Raw genomic sequence first — 20,507 nt, forward strand, 5'->3', positions numbered from 1 at the left:
GGGAGAAGAGTGTATACAAGTGGTTGGCATGGGGGGAGGAGTGTAAAATAGTTAAATCATCAAACAAAGTCAAGAGATTAGGGGCACCTGGGTGGCTCAGTGTGTTAAGCGTCTGACTCTTGATTTCAGCTCAGGTCATGATCTCAGAGTCATGGGATTGAGCCCACATTGGGCTCCACACACTTGGCACAGAGTCTGCTTGAGATCCTCTCTCTCCCTATCCCTCTCCCCCTGTTTGCACTCTCTCTCTAATAAATAAAATCTTAAAAAAAAAGTCAATAGATTAATACTGAATAACTGAAATAACTGAAAACTCAAGAATCAGCATGTTATTTGCTTTTAAATTTTTAAATAGGTAAACTAAAAGTTAAAAGAATTAAAAGGGAATGCCTCTGAGGAGCACATCTAGTATTTGGTGCTCAGATGGCAGCTTTTAATCATTTTAGATCTCAGTTATCTGCTTGACTTCTTAAAACTGTATTAATGTGGGGGGGGTGCCTGGGTGGCTCAGTTGTTAAGTGTCTGCCTTCAGCTCAGGTCATGATCCTAGTGTCCTGGGATCGAGCCCCACATCGGGCTCTCTGCTCAGCGGAAAGCCTGCTTCTCCCTCTCCCACTCCTCCTGCTTGTGCTCCCTCTCTCGCTGTGTCTATGTCAAATAAATAAATAAAATCTTTAAAAAAACAAAAAAAAATTAAAAACTGTATTAATGTATATGCTGAACACTGCTGATTACCAACCTGACATTTATTTCCCCTTCTTCTAATTGCCTACTTCATGTCTCTTCTCCATTTCTTCTCACTAACCAGAAGCCTTATTTTGTTCAGAGTGGCAATGCTCCCATATAAAAAATATTTGTTTCTCTCAGTATAGCCAATGATAAGTCAGCTAAAGTTTCCAGGAAAGAACCTATTTTCTGATACAAGGGTCACCCCTTCTTGCTTTCTCCCTTCCTCTTCCTGCCTGAATTCACTGAGTGAAATCCGTAAGGGCAACACTCACAGAGACCATGTGGATGAAAGCTAAAGGCTAAAGATGACATCACAGAAAACTCCAGGGTACCAGAGTCCTTGATGACATCATTGAACAGACACACCAGTATTGGACTACCTACCTCCAGACTCCTTGCTACCTAGAAAAATCAATTCCTACATAAGCCAAGTAGTTAGGTGTTCTGTCTTTTGCAACTGAATTCATTCCTAACTTGTACAATTTTTTTGTTGACAGTAAAGGTTTATGTTCATTTTCAAAGAGGAAGAAAAAGAGCCTTGATTTGTTCAGGCTTATCTACTCATCCATTCTACTAAAACTAAAAAGAGAAGTTTGAAAAGACTCCAGAGTGGCACGCTGAAAACAATGTGTACATAAGACAAAAAGGATGGGGGCGCCTGGGTGGCTCAACATCTGCCTTTGGCTCAGGTCATGATCCCAGAGTCCTGGGATCGAACCCCGCAGCAGGCTCCCTGCTCAGCCGGGAGTCTGCTTCTCCCTCTCCTTCTGCCCCTCCCCCCCCCACACACACTCATGGCTATCTCAAATAAATAAAATCTTTTTTAAAAAATACGAAAAAAAAAAAGACATAAAAGACAGCATCTCAACAATGATACAACATAACCAAATGTTTCCTTCATATCCTCACATCTTTCAGGGAAAACTAAAAAATTTCTTTTTCTCTCACATCCCATCTTACGGTTTCATCTTTCTTGAAGCCTCACTAATTTAACCAAGTGCTTAGGACCAAATCTTCTAAGAGATCGTATCTTATATCATATTTAAACCAAAGAGAACTGGGGAGCCTGGTGGCTCAGTTGGTTGAGCATCCAACTCTTGATTTCGGCTTGGATCATGATCTCAGGGTCGTGGGACAGAGCCCCGAGTTGGGCTCTGCTTTTGGCAGGGAGTCTGCCTGGGATTCTCTCTCTCCTTCTCCTTCTGCCCCTCCCCCCTTCTCATGCATTCTCTCCCCCCCAAAATAAGTAAATAAAAATCTAAAAATAAATAAATACTGTAGCAATCTAAAGCTTTTAACTACACAGGAAAAGAAGTTATCTTAAAGTCTTCTGTGTCTCTATCTGCAACTACTCTACAAATTAGTGTCATAAATTTGCTTAATTCAAAGTTCAAGAAAATTACACTCTAAGAGTAAACATGTCTTATATAGAAAAACACAAATTTAAATTACTTTAAAGCAAAATTAGAGGTTTGGGAATGAGAAGCGTTAACTCAATCCAAAACACAACTATAGATCACTATCTTTAATAAGTATTAACATTACTTAATTTTAACAGAGTATTGTAGATATATTTGCACTACTATTAAAAAGATATACTTCATTGCTTAAGCCTCTGCTTTCACCCCACATTTTTCTATCGCCCCAAATAAAAATTTAGGTCACTAGACATCCAGCCTATTCCCACTTCAAGAAAATTCTTAAAATGCATAAAAGAAAGGGTGAAGTGGTCAAAGAAAACTGAATACTTATAGTACTTTGCTGAACTTAACTTCCTGCATATGTAAGACAGCTTGTTTCAGTCCACATTTTCTGTAAAGCTATAAAAATTAACAAACCTAAAGAAATGCTAAGAGTTTATATGAGATAGCTTACCTTTTATTTATAGGTTTTTCATCTTTTTCATAAGGCTTTACAAACCATTTGCCAATGCGTACAAAGTTCCGGTTCATTAAACACCGTTCCAACAGATTGTGAACTGCTTTAAACAGCAGAGTACGACATTCATAGGAAAGTCCATTCTCCCACACTCCATCTTCCTCTTCTACAAGAGAAATGAAAGAAACAAAAAGTAAAGTAGTGGCACTATATCTACTCAGAGCCAAGTAAAAAGTGTTAACGGTTTAAATTCATAAACACTACTACACCTACTACATAAACCCAACTAAACCTCAGAATATTGAGCTACCACCACTTCAATATATCTAAACATTAAAATATCAGGTTTCAAAGTTACTCCATAAGGAGTAAAATGCGCAAGTGTCATGTATTCCATTAAAGTACCTGAAAATTAGTTTCCCACTGCATAAAAAGTCAATGATATATTGCAAACATACTGATTTGGTTTCTGTATCAATGCAAAGAACATTTGTATGAGCTGGGAAACATTAAAGACACGCTACACCTAAGATGCCAATTTCTAAGCTGGCTCACTTGTTACTTTGTCCTAATTCCTCCAGTCATTCAGCCTGCCAAAAAAACTAGCCAGTTAATAATTAACTCAAAAAATGTTATGTCCATCAGCATTCTAATCCATGACTCAACTATAAAAATAAGTGATGAATAAAAAGGAAGCTTTTGGCACAGAGCCTAACAAGCGATGCATTGTGCCACCTTCGATCTCATTTCAACCAAATGATTCCCATTACTCTTCAATATAGGATCCTCTACTTGAGGAAGAAATTTTAAAATATAAAGACTTAAATTTTTTTAAAAAGATTTTATTTATTTATTTGACAGAGATAGAGTGAGAGAGCACAAGCAGGTGGAGAAGCAGAGGGAAAGGGAAAAGCAGGCTCCCCGCTGAGCAGGGAGCCCAACACGGGGCTCTATCCCAGGACCCCGGGATCATGACCTGAGTGGAAGGCAGACGTTTAACGACTGAGCCACCCAGGTGCCCCAGAAGTTCAATTTAAAATTTAAGTCTTTAGGGGTGTCTGGGTGGCTCAGTCGGTTAAGCATCTGCCTTCCGCTCAGGTCATGATCCCGGGGTCCTGGGATGGAGTCCAGCACTGGGCTCCCTGCTCAGTGGAAAGTCGGCTTCTCCCTCTGTCCCTCCCCCCACTCGTATTCTCTCTCTCTTTCAAATCAATAAATAAAATCTTAAAAAAATAAATAGAACGTCTAATACAAAGTTATAACTACCCTACTAACTATACGGCCTCAATTTTGCCACCCCATCTATTAACCACTTTAAGTTAACTTACCAAAAAAATGTTAACATAGTTATTTCTAGATAAGTCTAGAAGTAGTTAAAAAAAGTTTATTCTCTATCCATTTCATATCTTTAACAAAGCATCCAATGAATTCTGCTACAAATGATACTTAGGCTTTTAACTTATTATTTCAAATATAATTTAGTATCATTCCATAGCCTGTATACTTTTTATGAACATTTTATAAATATGGGTCGTCTTTCAATATAAGTAAAAAATAAATGATAAAACCTTAATTCAACACTAAAAATGTCTACACTATACCCATAGAATAATAATAAACTATGATGCTTTTGAATAAAAGCAGAAGCATGTATTAAGATTATATTCATAATCTACACAACAAATGGACAGACTAAACATTAACTAAAAAGCATGACAGTGGACTTTAACTGCACTAGAAATTTGTGGCACTACAAAGGTTAATGTTGATATTATGTTGTTCTTTAAAGTGTTTCCTAAATTAGTCAAGTCTTTCAAGCCAACTAATTATTTTTCCAAAAAGGCAGGCTTTAAAAAAAAAAAAAAATGATGTAAGCTTTAAAAAAATGACTTGAGAGTTGGAATAATTTTAAATCATTAATATTAAGCATTAATTTTAAAGGAAAAGAGGTTTTACATTCTATTATATTGCAGACCACCTTATATATGTCTATATAAGCCAAAACTTCACAAGTTTCACTTTATTAAAGAAAACAGGGCGCCTGGGTGGCTCAGTTGGTTAAGCGACTGCCTTCGGCTCAGGTCATGATCCCGGAGTCCTGGGATCGAGTCTTTAGTCCTGGGACTCCACATCGGGCTCCCGGCTCAGCAGGGAGCCTGCTTCTCCCTCTGACCCTATCCCCTCTCATGCTGTTTCTCTCTCTCGCTCTCTCAAATAAATAAATAAAATCTTTAAAAAAAAAAATCATTAAAAAAAGAAAACAGTAGTCTAGGAGAAAAGGGAAATGGCACACAGTGATTTCACTTTCATTATTTAAGGGTCTAGATCACAAGTACATTTGTGAGTTGCTGAGAGAAAAAAAATAAATCTTAATCAATCTGCTTTCAGCCTAATCATAGTCATTTCAAAATTAGTCACATTAAGAGTTTTACCTCAAATTGTGATCTATGATTACTAAAAATATGCATGTTTTTAATTTCCAGTTATGCTGGGAATATCTCCCAGTTCTTCACTTCTTTGTAATCTATTTAGTATACTTTATTTTTATTTCCTTCTCAAAAATCCTTACCTTCTGAGAAGCACAATGGTTGTAACATTTGTCCTATACAACAAACGTTTACCAAAATCTTTTTAGCTAGTTTTAAGTTTTAAAGCCACAAGATCCAAGACATAGAGTTGTTACATTACATATCAAAGTTGCTCAGTCTCTATAAACTTTAATTATCAGAAAATTATTCACTTAAAACTTGAGAATGAATTGGTCTTCTTCCCACAAAGAGTAAATAAAAAAGTCTTTGGAATAGTAAAAGCCTCTAATACAATAATTTGCATACATTTTTTACATAAAATTCTGAAGATTTTTATTTTAAAAATCTATCTCAGTTAAACCTGAAGTTAAATGATTTAAGAATACTAAATATAGTTTAAAAATTTCATCAGTACTAATTTTCAAGCATTTCTCCCTCATTGCTCTAAAGTTTATCTAGGGAAACTCTAGTTCTAGGGAACTTAATGCTTTTATCTAGAGAAATTTAGGTGAACTTAATCCTCATTTTACATTATATCCTCAAACGCCCACAATTTTCATTAACACTAAATGGGAGTTATGCATAAAACAAAAAAGAAAGGACACCTGTAAGGATTTTCTAAGCCAACAAATATCAAGTATATCTTCACCTATATAGCAAGTAACTAAGCAACTATTATACTAAAGCAACAATTTCATTTTTCACTGCTGAGGAAATAAGTCCTAATAACACTCAATGAAAAGTCTGAAGATTTGTTGTTGTTGTTTTTGGTGTGTGTGGGGGCGGGGGGGTCACCCAGAAATAAGAGTCTACTCAGCCAATCTTCTAATAGCCTGTTATAATAACCATAGCAAAAGTACTTCTCTACATGTGTATTCAGATATGAAAAGTGAAATGGTACAACCAACCCACCCAAGATAGTGATATGCACCTCTTACACTAATTAAAACCAGTCCCTGAATCTCAACACCAGTATCATAATAGAGAAGGGAGGTAGAAGGGAACATATAGCAAATCTTTACCTAGCTCTTTTGAATTTAATCAACCATAGCCTAATGGAAAAAGTCTGCTTAATGCATTTAAATAAATGTTTTTCTCCTCTTGTATCTGTATCCCCAGAGAAAATAGGTTCAAATTTTGTTTATAGTAATTTTCCATTAGAACTTTTTCTTTTTTTTTTTTTTAAAGATTTTATTTATTTATTTGAGACAGAGAGAATGAGATACAGAGAGCATGAGAGGGAGGAGGGTCAGAGGGAGAAGCAGACTCCCTGCCGAGCAGGGAGCCCGATGCGGGACTCGATCCCAGGACTCCGGGATCTGACCTGAGCCGAAGGCAGTCACTTAACCAACTGAGCCACCCAGGCACCCGAACTATTCTTTTTTTAAAAGATTTTATTTATTTATTTGACAGAGAGAGACACAGCGAGAGAGGGAACACAAGCAGGGACAGAGGGAGAGGGAGAAGCAGGCCTCCCAATGAGCAGGGAGCCTGATGCGGGGCTCGATCCAGGGACTCCAGGATCATGACCCGAGCCGAAGGCAGACGCTTAATGACTGAGCCACCCAGGCGCCCCTCCATTAGAACTCTTAGCATTAGAACTCTTCATCATTCCCTGAAAAATTTTTACAAAATATTTGAAAACAATGCAAAAGTTCAAATGCTAAATTTGATTACCATAAAATATTTTCCTGAGGATACAGATTATAGTGATGACAAACTATGTGATAGGTCATCAAAATAATTCCGTCACTAAAGGGGAAAAAAAATGAAAAAGCTGACACACCTAGTACTCGTATTCAACATTTTTCTCAAAACTGACATCTTTAAATATCTCCACAGTAATAAACCAGTAAAAATGGACTCTTTTCCTAAATAATTCTGCCAAGCTTTTAAAACACAACATATACTAATGAATAATGAATGGGTCAAAAATGATAGAAAATGAGAAATGTTTAAATGTCTAATTCAGTGTTTGTCTTAAATAATTGCCCATTCATAGCCATTCATTCAACAAATATTACTCAGAGCCTTAGGCTGGCAGCATCACTGATCTATGGCAAAACCTGAAAAACTCTGGTTTAAAAATCCGCTGAGTATATGTTGATGATTATCTTTGATTTGAAGATTTAAAAGATATATGTTCTTGCTCAAAATGGGCAGTACACAGAAGAAATATGACAAATAAAAGTGTTCCTAGAAGACTAGTCAATACAAAAAGTTCGTCACAAGTAAACTATGGAACAGAAGATAGAAATGAATTAACTCACTTCATGCACACAATTTTTATTTGGCTGACACTAGATTCCTATACTTGGCTGCTATTTATCTGTTTGTCAATCCTGTTAAAGCTGCCACTTAAGGTTAAATTCCACTATAATATCCTTCAATAAAAGAATCTAAAATTAAATTCTAAGAGCAACCAATGGCCCATTTAGTTTGACAGTATTATGATGAAATTCTGGTATAATGAAAGTATTTGGACAAGTTGCTAAAATCCCATATATACACCACAGGAGCCAGAAAAAATAACAAATATTTTTAGCCCTGAGTCTGTTTTTTAGTCTCAAGGTATCAGTTTTCTCAGAGTCTCATCACAGTCTAGCTTGCTATGATTTTTTTTTTTTTTTTAAAGATGCAACCTCAGGAGAGGGAGTAGTTTTTATTTTTATTTTTGTTTTAAGGGAAAGACTAAAAGCCAATAATGACAGCAATAAAATTCCAAAAAGGTTAAAGCACAAAAGAAAAATACCCAGAAAACTCTTCTCCATCAAGGACACACTAATGGTAATAAAACAATCCTGGCTTTGATGCAAACTAATAGTACACTTAAAAGAACCACTCCTACCTATTATATAGAGACTTGTGAGCAGAGGAATTAAGTTAAAATTTTCCCAGAACCGATTTTACACCTCTATCATACAACCACTAAATGAGGTCTGCTACAAATTTTAAGTTAAAAAAATATATATAAATAAATAAAATTTAAAAAGCTGTAATCAGAGAAAAGTTTTGTTCCCTAATCCTTCTTCTATCAAACCATATTAATTCAACTCTCCATTCTCTCAGAGGAAGCAGACCAAAAAGTTAAAAAAAAAAGTTAGTTTTTGACTTTGGGATTCAAGGGATATTTCGAACAAATCTCTTCCTGGAATGTTAAAGTTAGGCAATACTAGTTAGCAAAAATCCTAACCCAAAAATCATTAGGTCTTTGCAAATCACTAAACAGTACTGACTACTACTGCTACAAAACAAGTACTGAGGGTTTAAAGTGTGTATCAAATTAGATTTGTTTTGCTATAACAGATTTTTACCAATTAGCAATAACGTAAGTTTACATTGTTTCTACACCTTGAAAAGAAAATGACCTAAACACATGCTACATGATATTCAGACAGGCAAAATTTAAAATGCACTATAGAACCTGATCAGATTCTTCAGAACTATCAAGACCATCAAAACAAGGCAAGTCTTAGAAAATATCACAATCTGGAACAGCCTAAGGAGACATGACAACTAAATGTAGTATCCTGGATGAGAGCATAGGATAGAAAAAGAACTCTGGGTAAAAATAAAGGAAATCCAAATAAAGTACAGGCTTTAGTTAATACCAGCATATCAATATTGGTTCATTAGTTGTGAAAAATGTACACAATATATGATATTAACAATAAAAGAAGCTGGGTGAGGGTTATACAGGAACTCACTATACGATCTTTGCAAATTCTATGTAAATCTAAAACTATTTTAAAATTAAAAGTTTATTTTTTAAAATACACTATGGATGACACGAAAGAATTAAGGGGGTTGAGCAAAGGCAATTCTGTACTTTTATCACTGGATATTTCAGTTAATAAGAAAAACAGAATTCTAATCTTTGCAAAGTAGAATGCCTTCCCTCTTTCGCTCATCAAGAAGGGAAATAAAACCATAATCACAAACATTTCAGTAACAAGATGAGGTATGTGCTGAACCAAACAGAAGGGCACTGCCTGTGCCTGCAAAAAGCAAGCTCATACTAAATTAACCAGCTTTTTAGTTACCACCTGGGTCCTTCCGGTTCCCTTTTCCTCAGTGCTACACCTCCACTTGGAACTCAGGATTGCCTCCTGCAGCTGATGCCACCCCTACTGTCCAGCTGCTCTCTTCTCAGGGGAGCTTAAAAGAAGGGAATAGAGTGCCACAGATGGGAAGAAATGAAAAAGGGGTTAGCTAGAGAGACAGAGGCAGACTAATTATCCCAAAAGGGAGGCAGACGGTGTCCCTGGAGCAAAGAAAAGGGCGAGACAAATATACTCCATCTGAAAAGACCTTATTATTCTTTAAGATATGTCTGATTTAAGTAACAACATTCTAAAGTAAATGACAAGTTGGGGGGGGAAAAAGGTAAAACATTACATAAATACCACTGACTACACATATTGTTTAAAACAGTACAGAAGAGGCTTTGGAATGGTAATTACAATTATACATACTACTCCTAATATATTTTGCTTTGCTATTTCAACTGCTTTCACTCTGATAAATGTTTTAAAGTTAATTATCATTCAATGGCATTCAGCAAAATCTAACAATTAAAATCTAATCTTCCAAAATTATATTCATTCACATTCAAGATCAATATTTTAAACTACAGGTATTACCATTTTTTTTAAATTATGCAAAAAAGCAAAGTTAAACTACAGAAGCTATTTTTTAAACTGTAGCCCAGTTTTAGGAGAAAACATATTTAACTCATAACAAGAATCTAGAGGGAAAAATCCACATAGTGTTTTAATATACATCAAAACAGCTCACATTTAATTTTAATAGACTTTCAAAATACTAGTCTTATGATGGTAAAACTAAATACTACACATCTGTTAAAATTATCTTTGATTCTACAAAATGTATTACACGAAATCTGGAAGAAAAGTGGTCTGTTCAAATACTCTGCCAACTTTATTTTTTTTTCTTTTTTAAATGTTTTATTATTTATTCATGAAAGTCAGAGAGAAAGAGAGAGGCAGAGGCAGAGGGAGAAGCAGGCTTCCCACTGAGCAGGGAGCCCGATGCGGGGCTCGATCCCAGGACCCTGGGATCATGACCTGAGTCGAAGGCAGACGCTTAACCATCTGAGCCACCCAGGCGCCCCTCTGCCAACTTTATTAATACTGAAATCCCCAAGTCAGCATTATAGTTTATCAACTAGTTTATATAGTTTATAGTTTATCAATAACATTAAAACAGTCTCCAAACATTTTAGTTAAGGTGGTCTTTATGACCACTTAAAAGAATAAAATAACTCCAGCATACCAAAGTGAATGGAAGAAAAAAGCCAGCAAGCTTAATAAAGAAATTTCATATCCTGACATATATATATATCATATACTTGTACATACACATACATATGTAAACACATCACTTTACATATTTAGAACTACAATGCATACTCAGAACTAAGGACTAATATCTCCAGCAGGGATCTTATTAGAAAAGCTAGCAAAGCTAGAAAGCATTTATCATAAAAAAATTGTAATCACTCTCAAAGATTAGCAGTGAAGGGTTTGTTCATTAGAAGGTAAAAGGAACTATCAAAACAAATGTAACACATACATTCCTACAGAAACATTAGTCTTACTAAGAGCTTGTTTAAGACGGTCACCTGGATTACATTACATCCAAAAATAAAATAGGTCTTACAGGTCAAATGGACAGTAATAGAAACTTCAGAGTATTCAATTTCAAATAAGAATGCTTTTTTAAGTTATCAAAAAATCCTTAATTTACCTGTCAAGAATCATTACCAAACATCTTGCTGAAGTCGTTGGTACCTTGCAGCAAATAACTAATCATTTACATTCCTATCACCAAAGATTCAGTTAACGTTGACTCTTAAGAGTCTAAAGGAAACACAAGCTTCAGTGACTACATGAAGAGCTACAGTTTCTCTTTCTAAAGTAACATTTGGTCATAAAAGTCAAGAAATTAAGACAGAAGTAGTCTTATTGATAGGTTCATAATAAAATTATTTTTGTGTAACTTTTCAGAGTATGATTCCATGTCCCATAAAAGCTAAACAAGTTGGGAGCGCCTGGGTGGCTCAGTCGTTAAACGTCTGCCTTCCGCTCGGGTCATGATCCCAGGGTCTTGGGATCAGCCCCGCGTCCGGCTCCCTGCTCAGCGGGAAGCCTGCTTCTCCCTCTCCCACTCCCCCTGCTTGTGTTCCCTCTCTCGCTGTGTCTCTCTCTCTGTCAAATGAATAAATAAAATCTTAAAAAAAAAAAAGCTAAACAAGTTGGCACTAGTCTCATTTTAGTGAGTGTTTGAAGGAACAGTATCTAAAACAAAAGAATCACTCTCCAAGAATAACAAAATTAACATATGCTTTCATATGTTAATGTAACGACAATTAATAACAAAATAAATATATACCTTGGAAAAAAACACATGAGAAAGTTACAGTATTTCTAGATACTCCTACAACTGTCTGCATAATCATAGGGAAGAGAGCAGTGGCAGAATGGACTCAAATGGTGAATTACATGTGCCTGCAAATTACTTTGTTAGCAACTTTATGCTCCCCCATTTCATTTTTTAGGTAACAGGCCTTCCCTGTGCCCTGTCTGCATGAAATTCACAAGGAACCTGGCTGGTGAAAGAACAGTTACTTAAGGCTAAAACCTGACATAATATGGATAATTTAAGTAAAATAAAATAACCACAGTGAAATATAACAGTAAGCTCAATTTTTATCTGGCTTCACACTTAATAGTGTTTCACACACACAAAAAAATCTTAATTTGTAATATAAATGATTTTTAGAAAAAGTATACAATGTTGCTATATATCATTAGTTAGAAATAAGTTGCTTTCACCTGACAAGTCATGGTGAATAAGGTCAGCAAAATTGGGGTCTTCACCCCACCAAAATATCCACAATTCTCTTCTTCCAGGTCTTTGATCTCGCCGCCAAACACCAAGTACATCTGCCTTAAGGCAGCGACTAAAACTGCTCAAAATGGGGTCTTCCTCTGTCACCGGAAACAGAATAGGGGCAGAAGTTGGGCCTTGCCATACATATCTTTTCCATTTAATTCCCGTCAAGTCAGCCTAAAGAAAAGAAAGCATGATTATTACTGCATATTCATTCAAAGTCAATAGTAACTCTTTTTTTTAATTAAAGATTTTATTTATTTGACAGAGAGAGAGAGACGGTGAGAGAGGGAACACAAGCGGGGGAGTGGGAGAAGCAGGCTTCCCATGGAGCAAGGATGCAGGGCTCCATCCTACGACCCTGGGATCATGACCTGAGCCAAAGGCAGACGCCTAAAGACTGAGCCACCCAGGCGCCCCAATAGTACTCTCTCTTAAAGCCCCTTATTTCACTGAGACATTACAATTTTTCAATATATATTAAGATGTTAAAGCAGATTGACCAAAAAAATGATTCTTTGATCATTCAACCAAAAATTTAAGGAAAGGAACAAAAACAGCTAAAATACTAACACTGACATGTCACTGAATAGCAATAAATGTGTCCCAAAGAAAAATAAAAGAAACTTAACAATGTTAAATATAAACATGTACTTTAATACTGCACACGTAGTTTTGTTCCAACTGGTCACGTTTACTCCCTGGTGTCACACTTGTAACAGAAAATTAATTTTTAAAGACTCATCATTTCATGTTTATAGAAGTGATGGCTCTAATGAAATGTGAACTATACTGAAAAAATTGTTAGTTCTTCACATATTCCTTTTAGGAAAAGTGAAATAGGTGCTCACAAAGAACTGTCAGATTTGTACTAGTCTATTTTCAAAGAACCTGATCCTAAAAGTACCAAAAATAGAGTCAGAGAAGACAGAAATGTAAAACCTGCTGTTATGTTTTACTGCATCTGAAGAGATGCTGATTAATGGACATTGTACAAGAAAACATTTTACAAGAGAGAAGGGCATTAAAAATCCCAATTTGGCACAGTGAAAGAAATTCAACAGAGGAAATTCAGTAATTCTTTAACTTAAGAGGTGCAAAGCATAAGGTGCCAAAAATGAAACTGCTGATACATGACTGGCAGTTTACACTTGCCAACTAGTTGTGCTCCGCCCACTCAGTTCACTTACCTATCACATACTCTCTTAATATTTCTCCTAGCACACAAAAAATAAAGTCACCGAAACTTTACATCATGGATGAAGCTAAGCTACTGTCCAATTGAGGACTAAATATCTGCAACAGTTGGTAGTTTTCAAAGTCTTAACTGTGGATGTTCCCAGAACTGGGCCAACCTATACAATTTTGTCATTCCTGCATCCAGCTTCCCTAGACTTTTCAATAAACCGAGGAGCAGCCTGCCCAAGCATTCTAAAAATGCAAGGAAAACAAATACGAAAAAAAAAAAAAAAATTAGTGCAAAACCATAGAACCTCCTCCATTAGTCCGTTTCACTCTCACACAAACATGTTCTAATAAAAGCAAGATGGCTAGAAACTGTCAAAATGGCAAACTGTTTTCAAAGTTTAAAGAGAAAACATATGAAATGGTATCTACTGGTTTTTAGAGAGATCTGAACTTATCGAAGGGAGAAACTAATCTTCTGTTAGCTTGACTCATTAGAAAATGTAAAAGGAAGCGAGACTTTTAGTACCTCAGTTCCGGTGTCCTGTTTATTGGGGGAAACCAAATTAACAGAGTGAGGAATAAAGACACTGGGAGAATGGCAATAATGGAAAGTGTTAAGGAGGGATACAGGGCCAACAAGGAGAAAAGCAAGAGTTAAGCAAGAAACACAGAGGGAAAGGCGAGTGTCCTGCCAGATAAGGAGCAGAAGTTGAAGACAAGACTACGGTGAGCAAGAGTCGGAAACAAGGGAAAAAAAAGCCAGCACTCCTACACCAGCGCCTAGGATGGTGGGTGAGCGAACGTGTTCCCCGGGTCGGTGCGGAGCTCCGCCGCCGCGTCGGCTCCGGCTGGGCCTAGCCTGGGGACTCGGGCATCTGGATCAGACCCGGACCCCCTCCCCCACGGCCCAAGGGCGCCCCTCGCCGCCCCCTCCCCCACCGCCCCGCTCGCCGCGGCCCCCGCCCGCGGCCCCTGCACTCACCAGGCAGAAGAGGTTACAGTGACAATCTTCCAGGCTGGCCCCGTTCGGCACGAAGGAGGAACTCATCGTCCCTCACAGCAGCCGCCGCCGGCGCCACAACCCACCATCCGCCATTACCGCCGCCTCCGACCAGAGAGAGAAACACAGACACCGGGGAGGGCGGGGGGGTGGTGGTTGGGGGAGCGGTGGAAAAGGAGGCCGCCGGGCCGCCCGCCCTCCCCAGCCACCCCCCCCGCCGCCGCGAGCAGCCCCCGCCGCCCGGCCGGCACCCAGCCGCCCGGGGCCCAGGGCCGGCGGGAGGGCCGCGCCGCGCTTGCCCCGCGGGCCGGACTGCGGCCGCCGCGGAGCCCGCGGACGCTCGTCCCTCTCTGGGGGACAGAGGAGATAGGTGCTCCTTCCACAAGAAAAAATAATAAATTAACACAATAAATAATTAAAATGGAGTCCGAAAGGGCAGAGCCCAAGCCCTGTAGGGTTCTCCGGGCGGAGAGGCGCCCGTAGAGGGGCAGGAAGGGCAAGAACCGGGAGGGAAGCCCAGGCCCCCGGCCCGGCAGCGGCGATGTCCTTAAGCCCAGAATCTCCTCAGTGGCGGAGGTGGTGGCGGCGTCTGCGGGCTCAGACCATTCTCTGGCTGTGTCTTCGTGTCGTCCCTGGGCCAAGCCGGCCTAACGTCTGCTCTACTGCGGCCTCACCGCCCGGACGCCGTAGTCACCCCCATTTTGTGGGCCCAGCGGGCGGTGTTTTTCCCCCTTTAATCCGAATTCACGGGTTTTCCCTTCGCTTTAATGGCGGCCACAGGGACCAGCTCGCCCTCTCTGCTCGCCCATTGGCCGCCTTGAGGTCACGTGGGCCCGGGCTCCGTGGGGAGGAGGAGAGAGAAGGGAGTGAGAGAGGGCCGGGAAGCTTTCGGCGGAGGCGGTGCGCCCTGGGGACCGGACAGCCAGCTGGCGGCTACTAAGATAGCGCCATCTGCTGGGTACCCCAGCCAGTGTAAGATGACCCCGGCTGCGGCCCTATCTTTCTCCTTGCCGGGAATTTACGGTGCAGGAGGGTTCACATCACAAATCTGAGAATTAAGTGGAAATTAGTTTGATTTCGTCGGAAGAGAAAGTGTTGCAAAAATTCCCAGGCATTCTCACTCGCAAACCCCTGAGCTTGGGAGTCAGAAGACCTGAGATAGAACTTGAACACTTAGAAGTTGTGAGATTAAGAAAGAAATGCATGAGAAACAATATAGCCTTATGGTTAATAGCCTAGGAGTTAGAGCCACACTTGCTTGGGTTCAAACCTTGAGTCAGTCAGTTGTGTCTCAGTTTTCCTCATTTGTAAAATGGGGAAAACATACATACGGGTGTTGTGATACCTGAGTTAATACAAATAAAACACATAGCCCAGTGCCTGGCACGGATATGCATTGCTAAGAGTTATCTATTATTGTTGTCATCGTTACCTCATAAGATTATTGTGAGGAATTGAACCAGTCAGTGTATGTAAAGTGCCACTAGTGTAATCTCCGTGAGAACCAGAACTTTGTTTTGCTTACCACTTAGTGCTTAAAAAAAGGTTCCTAGCACACAGTAGGTGCTTGGTATTTGTAAATTTGCAAATGAATGGTAAGAAGTGGGAACCAAGTAAAATGTTACTTCCCTTTCCTATAAAACACTCCGTTCTTTACTAGGTTACACTTCAGTATATGAGTTCAAACATTTTCCCTGAGAGTTTTGGAGAGAGAGACCATGGGAAAGGAAGGAAGAAGGAAGGAAGGGAGGGAGGGAGAAGTAAAGGTGATTTAAAAGTTAGAAACATTAGTGAGTTAGGATTTACCATAATTTGACATCATAGTTGCCTTTGTAATATAAATGATGGACTGTTCCACATCACTTCTTTTTAAAAATTTTATTTATTTTATTATTTTTGTTTTTTTTCTTAGATTTTATTTATTAATTTGACAGAGAGAGAAAGCACGAGCAGGGGGAGCAGGAGAGGGAGAAGCAGGTTCCCTGCTGAGGAGGGAGCCCAATGCGGGACTTGATTCCAGGACCCTGGGATCATGACCTGAGCTGAAGGCAGACGCTTAACCATCTGAGCCACCCAGGAACCCCCAGGTCACTTCTTCAGCCATGGAACGAAAAGCATTCCTCATCCACCCATTCGTTCATCTATGATGATTAAGAGCCCAAATCTTGAAGCCAAAGCCTGTAGAAAAAGTTCTGCCATTCGTTTCAAAGTAAAATTTAGTCCAAAATGAAATTAATTTCTCTCACTTTCAGTTTTCTTATTGTAAAATGAGGATACTAAAAGTACTTTTCTCCTAAAGTGTCTGGTGAATGAAACAGTGTAGGTATAGGGCTTGCCACAGTGCTTACTAAATGTTAGCTATTAAAATACTTTTAAAGGGGTGCCTGGGTGGCTCAGTCGTTAAGCGTCTGCCTTCGGCTCAGGTCATGATTCCAGGGTCCTGGGATAGAGCCCCGCATCCGGCTCCCTGCTCTGCGGGAAGCCTGCTTCTCCCTCTCCCACTCCCTCTGCTTGTGTTCCCTCTCTCGCTGTGTCTCTCTCTGCCAAATAAATAAATAAAATCTTTTTTTAAAAAAAATAACTAAAATAAAATAAAATACTTTTAGAGATCATTATTGAGCACTTTCGTGCTCAACTGAGTGTTTTCCTGGTCTTTGCTAGGCCTGGGATACAAATATGAATAAGATACCTGTCTGTCCCTCAGGATTCCTGAAGAGAGGCAATAAAGGAAACATTTCCCACAGAATAAGATAAAATACAAAGGAGGTAATTGCTTGAATAAGGTATGTATCAACTATGGCACAATAGGAGCTCTGGAGGAGGAGCACCAAAGTCAGAGAAGGCGTTTTAAAGTAGGTAGCATTTGAAATCAGATTTGAAGTATAAAATGAATTCTTATAAAGCCCTTTGAAGCAGTTAAATCTTATTAAGCCCAATTCAGATCCAAAGGCCACATATCAAAGTCAATTATACAACCAAGACTAATTTAATCCAGGAGCTAAAATCAGTTGAAGTCCATATCCTTTCTAACTGAGTGCCAGCACCAGGAGACAGCAATTCCTAGACCCCATAAGGTAAGAACCCCCTCTCATCTCTCTTTCCCTGGTAGAATCCTCAGACCTTTGTCTCCACTGCTTCTGTCACTCTGAAATGTTCTCCCCCACCTTTTATTTTATCTAAATCATAGCCGTCCTCTTTAGAAGTCTTGCCCTCCATTGCTCAGTCCCCAACTTGAGCACCTTCCTCACAACTCCAGAGGCAGGTGTAATCTCCCAGAAACCTACCAGGTGCAAAGTAACATTTAATTGACCCTTCATTTGAATATCAGTCTTCTCAAAAAGAAGAGAGAGAGAGGAGATAAGGGAAGAAAACCCAGGGGAAAACACCTCAAGAGAGGATCCTGAAAGAAGCAAGACAGAAAGAGAGGGGTGAAAAAGCAGAAGAGAGAAATTGAGAGAGAGAGAGAGACAGAATGGAGAAGCAAGTGGAGGAAAAGGACACCAAATGTGGGAGGAATGGAGACATCATGGGAAGAAGAGAAAAGATCAATATCAGCACTCAGAGAACATGTCAGTAACCACCTATCTTCTCTTAAAATACTATTTTGTGCAATTTTAAAAGTAATGGAAATAAATTAAAACAGTATACACACATCATCAAAAAAGATACAGAAAAGTATCTTGTTTGGAAGATGCAGTAAAGTAAAAAGATGAAAAACATGTAAATGTACATTATTTTAAAAATGTAAAAAATGTCCATAATGTCACCATTCATAATCAACCATCTTTTAACATTCTGATGTTTTTCTTTCCAGACTTTTCCATTTATATATATATATATATATATATATATATATATATATATATATATCCTACACGGTTGAAGTTATACATTTTACTACACATACTCACTATCTAGTGTGTCAGGTCATATATAGACAAGGCATAGGATATACAAGGAGCACATAATCTTGCTACATATTTCAATTGGATAGTTGGACCAACTGGGATCAAAACTCCACACCACTGCCTGCTAACTCCCTAACTTCCAATTACTCATTAGTAAAATATGTATGCAACAATAGCACCTAAATGTTAGCGTTGTTGTGGCAATTAAAAGAAATAATCTAAAATAGGAGAGCCAATCAGGAACGTTAAGGTGAATGTTAGACGTCGCCTTGGATAATCACCTATTGTCTTTGACTCTCTGAAACATGCATTTGCTCAGTGATCTACATTTAAAATTGTTCTTTAACTCCTCCACCCTTTTAAGGACTCCATTCTTTTTTTTTTTTTTTTTTTTTTTTTTTTAATAATTTCATTTATTTTTTATTTTTTTTTAAGATTTTATTTATTTGAGAGAGAGAGAATGAGAGACAGAGAGCATGAGAGGGAGGAGGGTCAGAGGGAGAAGCAGACTCCCCGCCGAGCAGGGAGCCCGATGCGGGACTCGATCCCGGGACTCCAGGATCACAACCTGAGCCGAAGGCAGTCGCTTAACCAACTGAGCCACCCAGGCGCCCTAAGGACTCCATTCTGAATGGGACAGTGGATGTACCTGGCCTCCAGGAAGGGTGACAGTTACATCGTCTAAGCAGAGAAAGTCCAGGAAAGGGCAATGTCTGACCTTGGGACTAATGTTCCCCACCTGTTCTGAAAAATCCCAGGGTCTAGAGCAGAGGTATCCAGTGGGAATATAATGTTAGCTAAAGAAGTAATTAAAGGGGTTCCTGAGTGGCTCAGTTGGTTAAGCATCTGTCTTTGGCTCGGGTCATGATCCTGGGGTCGGGCTCCCTGCTCAGCAGAGAGCCTGCTTCTCTTTCCCTCTGCCGCTCCCCCTGCTTGTGCTCTCTCACTCTCTCTCTGTCAAATAAATAAATAAAATCTTGAAAAAAAAAATAAATGAATTCTTTGACAGTTAAAGTAATTAAAAATTTTTGGTAGCTACATTAAAAAAGATAAATAGGTGAAATTAATTTTAATTATATATTTATCCCAATATAACAAAAATATTATGATTTCACATGTAATCAATATAAAAAATTATTGAGATAGGGATGCCTGAGTGGCTCAGTCAGCTAAGCATCCGACTCTTGGTTTTGGCTCAGGTCATAATCTCGGGGCCTGGGATCAAGCCCCTCGTCGTCGGGCTCCATGCTCAGCACAGGGTCTCCTTAGGATTCTCTCTCTCCCTCTCCCTGTGCCCCCCCCCCACTCACACACACTTGCTCTCTCATTCTCTCTCTCTCAAATAAATAAATCTTTTAAAAAAATTATTGAGATACTTTGCCTTTTTTTTTAACCAAACCTTTCAAAATCCGTGTGTGTATTTTCACTTACAGAACATTTCATTTCAGATAAGCCATATTTCAAGTGCCCAATAGCAACACGTGGTCAGTGGCTACTGTGTTGGATAATACACGTCTACAAGAGCTGCAAGTTAAGGACCAATTAAGCTGTGGAGTGAGTGGTCTTGAGCCTGGGGACAATATTGATTTTCTTAAGGTCATGTTAATGGTTTAATGTTGTACTTAATTCAATTTTTTTAAAAAGGCTGAGTGAATGCACAGACACTACTTTGTTGAATATAGAAATAAACAAAGTAAATTAGCAAGTTGAGCCAATTAAGAAAACATTTCAGTTCTAAGTGTCAAATATCCTGACAGTTAAAGTAAAAAAGTTGGCCTGACTAGCCATTTTTCTTAGTGGTGTAACATCTACTCTCAAACTCAAGTTTCTCAATAAATATTTTATTCTAATATTAAATTTGAAATCAATTCCCCCTAATTTCCTCGCTTTGAAATTTGGTTTGTAAACCCTCATAAGCAAATCAGATATCCCCTTCGTCCTATCTTTATTCTACTTGAGCTGGTCATTTGACTGCTCTGGATCTCAGTTTTCTCAATTATGAAGAGATTGGATTAGATAATTGTTATGATTTAACACCTAATATGTAACACTTCATATATGTCAAGCACTGTGCTAAGTATTTTGCATAAATTATCTATTATTCTTTCCACAAGCTTCTGAGGTAAGTACTGTATTATCCCACTTTCCTAGATTGGGATACTGAGGTTTAGAGAACAGCTTGCCCAAGGTCTATAAAAGTATGCTAACAGAGCTTAATCCATAGTGAGGGGCTCAAGAGAAAATTCCTGCAGGGACAGTTGAAACTAAATCTTGAAGGATGAGTTGAGTTGAGCTTGGAAAAGATTTGGGTGAAAGGGGAAGGAGAGGGACAGAAGGAAGGGTTGGGGAGGCAGTTGGGGG

At 38.7% G+C, this 20,507-nt stretch overlaps 1 protein-coding gene across 2 annotated transcripts in view; it reads right to left on the reverse strand.

Moving 5' to 3' along the window:
* The window catches only part of MED13 (mediator complex subunit 13), a 106,812-nt gene extending 91,723 nt beyond the window's left edge, over nucleotides 1-15,089 (reverse strand). The window contains exons 1-3 of one of the 2 annotated variants that reach the window (XM_045889301.3): nucleotides 14,221-15,087; nucleotides 11,993-12,227; nucleotides 2,605-2,773 (exon numbers count right to left, since the gene is read on the reverse strand). In XM_045889301.3, the coding sequence (XP_045745257.1) occupies nucleotides 2,605-2,773; nucleotides 11,993-12,227; nucleotides 14,221-14,286 (470 nt within the window). In that variant the 5' untranslated portion in view covers nucleotides 14,287-15,087. Of the gene's footprint in view, nucleotides 1-2,604; nucleotides 2,774-11,992; nucleotides 12,228-14,220 lie in introns of both variants that reach the window. The other variant, XM_054510916.2, reaches the window with a different exon arrangement.
* Between the last annotated feature and the right edge of the window lie 5,418 nt (nucleotides 15,090-20,507).

This window comes from Mirounga angustirostris, unplaced genomic scaffold (genome assembly GCF_029215605.1).
Source record: "Mirounga angustirostris isolate CCGP_5_RB_7025 unplaced genomic scaffold, mMirAng1.0.hap1 SCAF_17, whole genome shotgun sequence".
Classification (NCBI taxonomy): Eukaryota; Metazoa; Chordata; class Mammalia; order Carnivora; family Phocidae; genus Mirounga; species Mirounga angustirostris.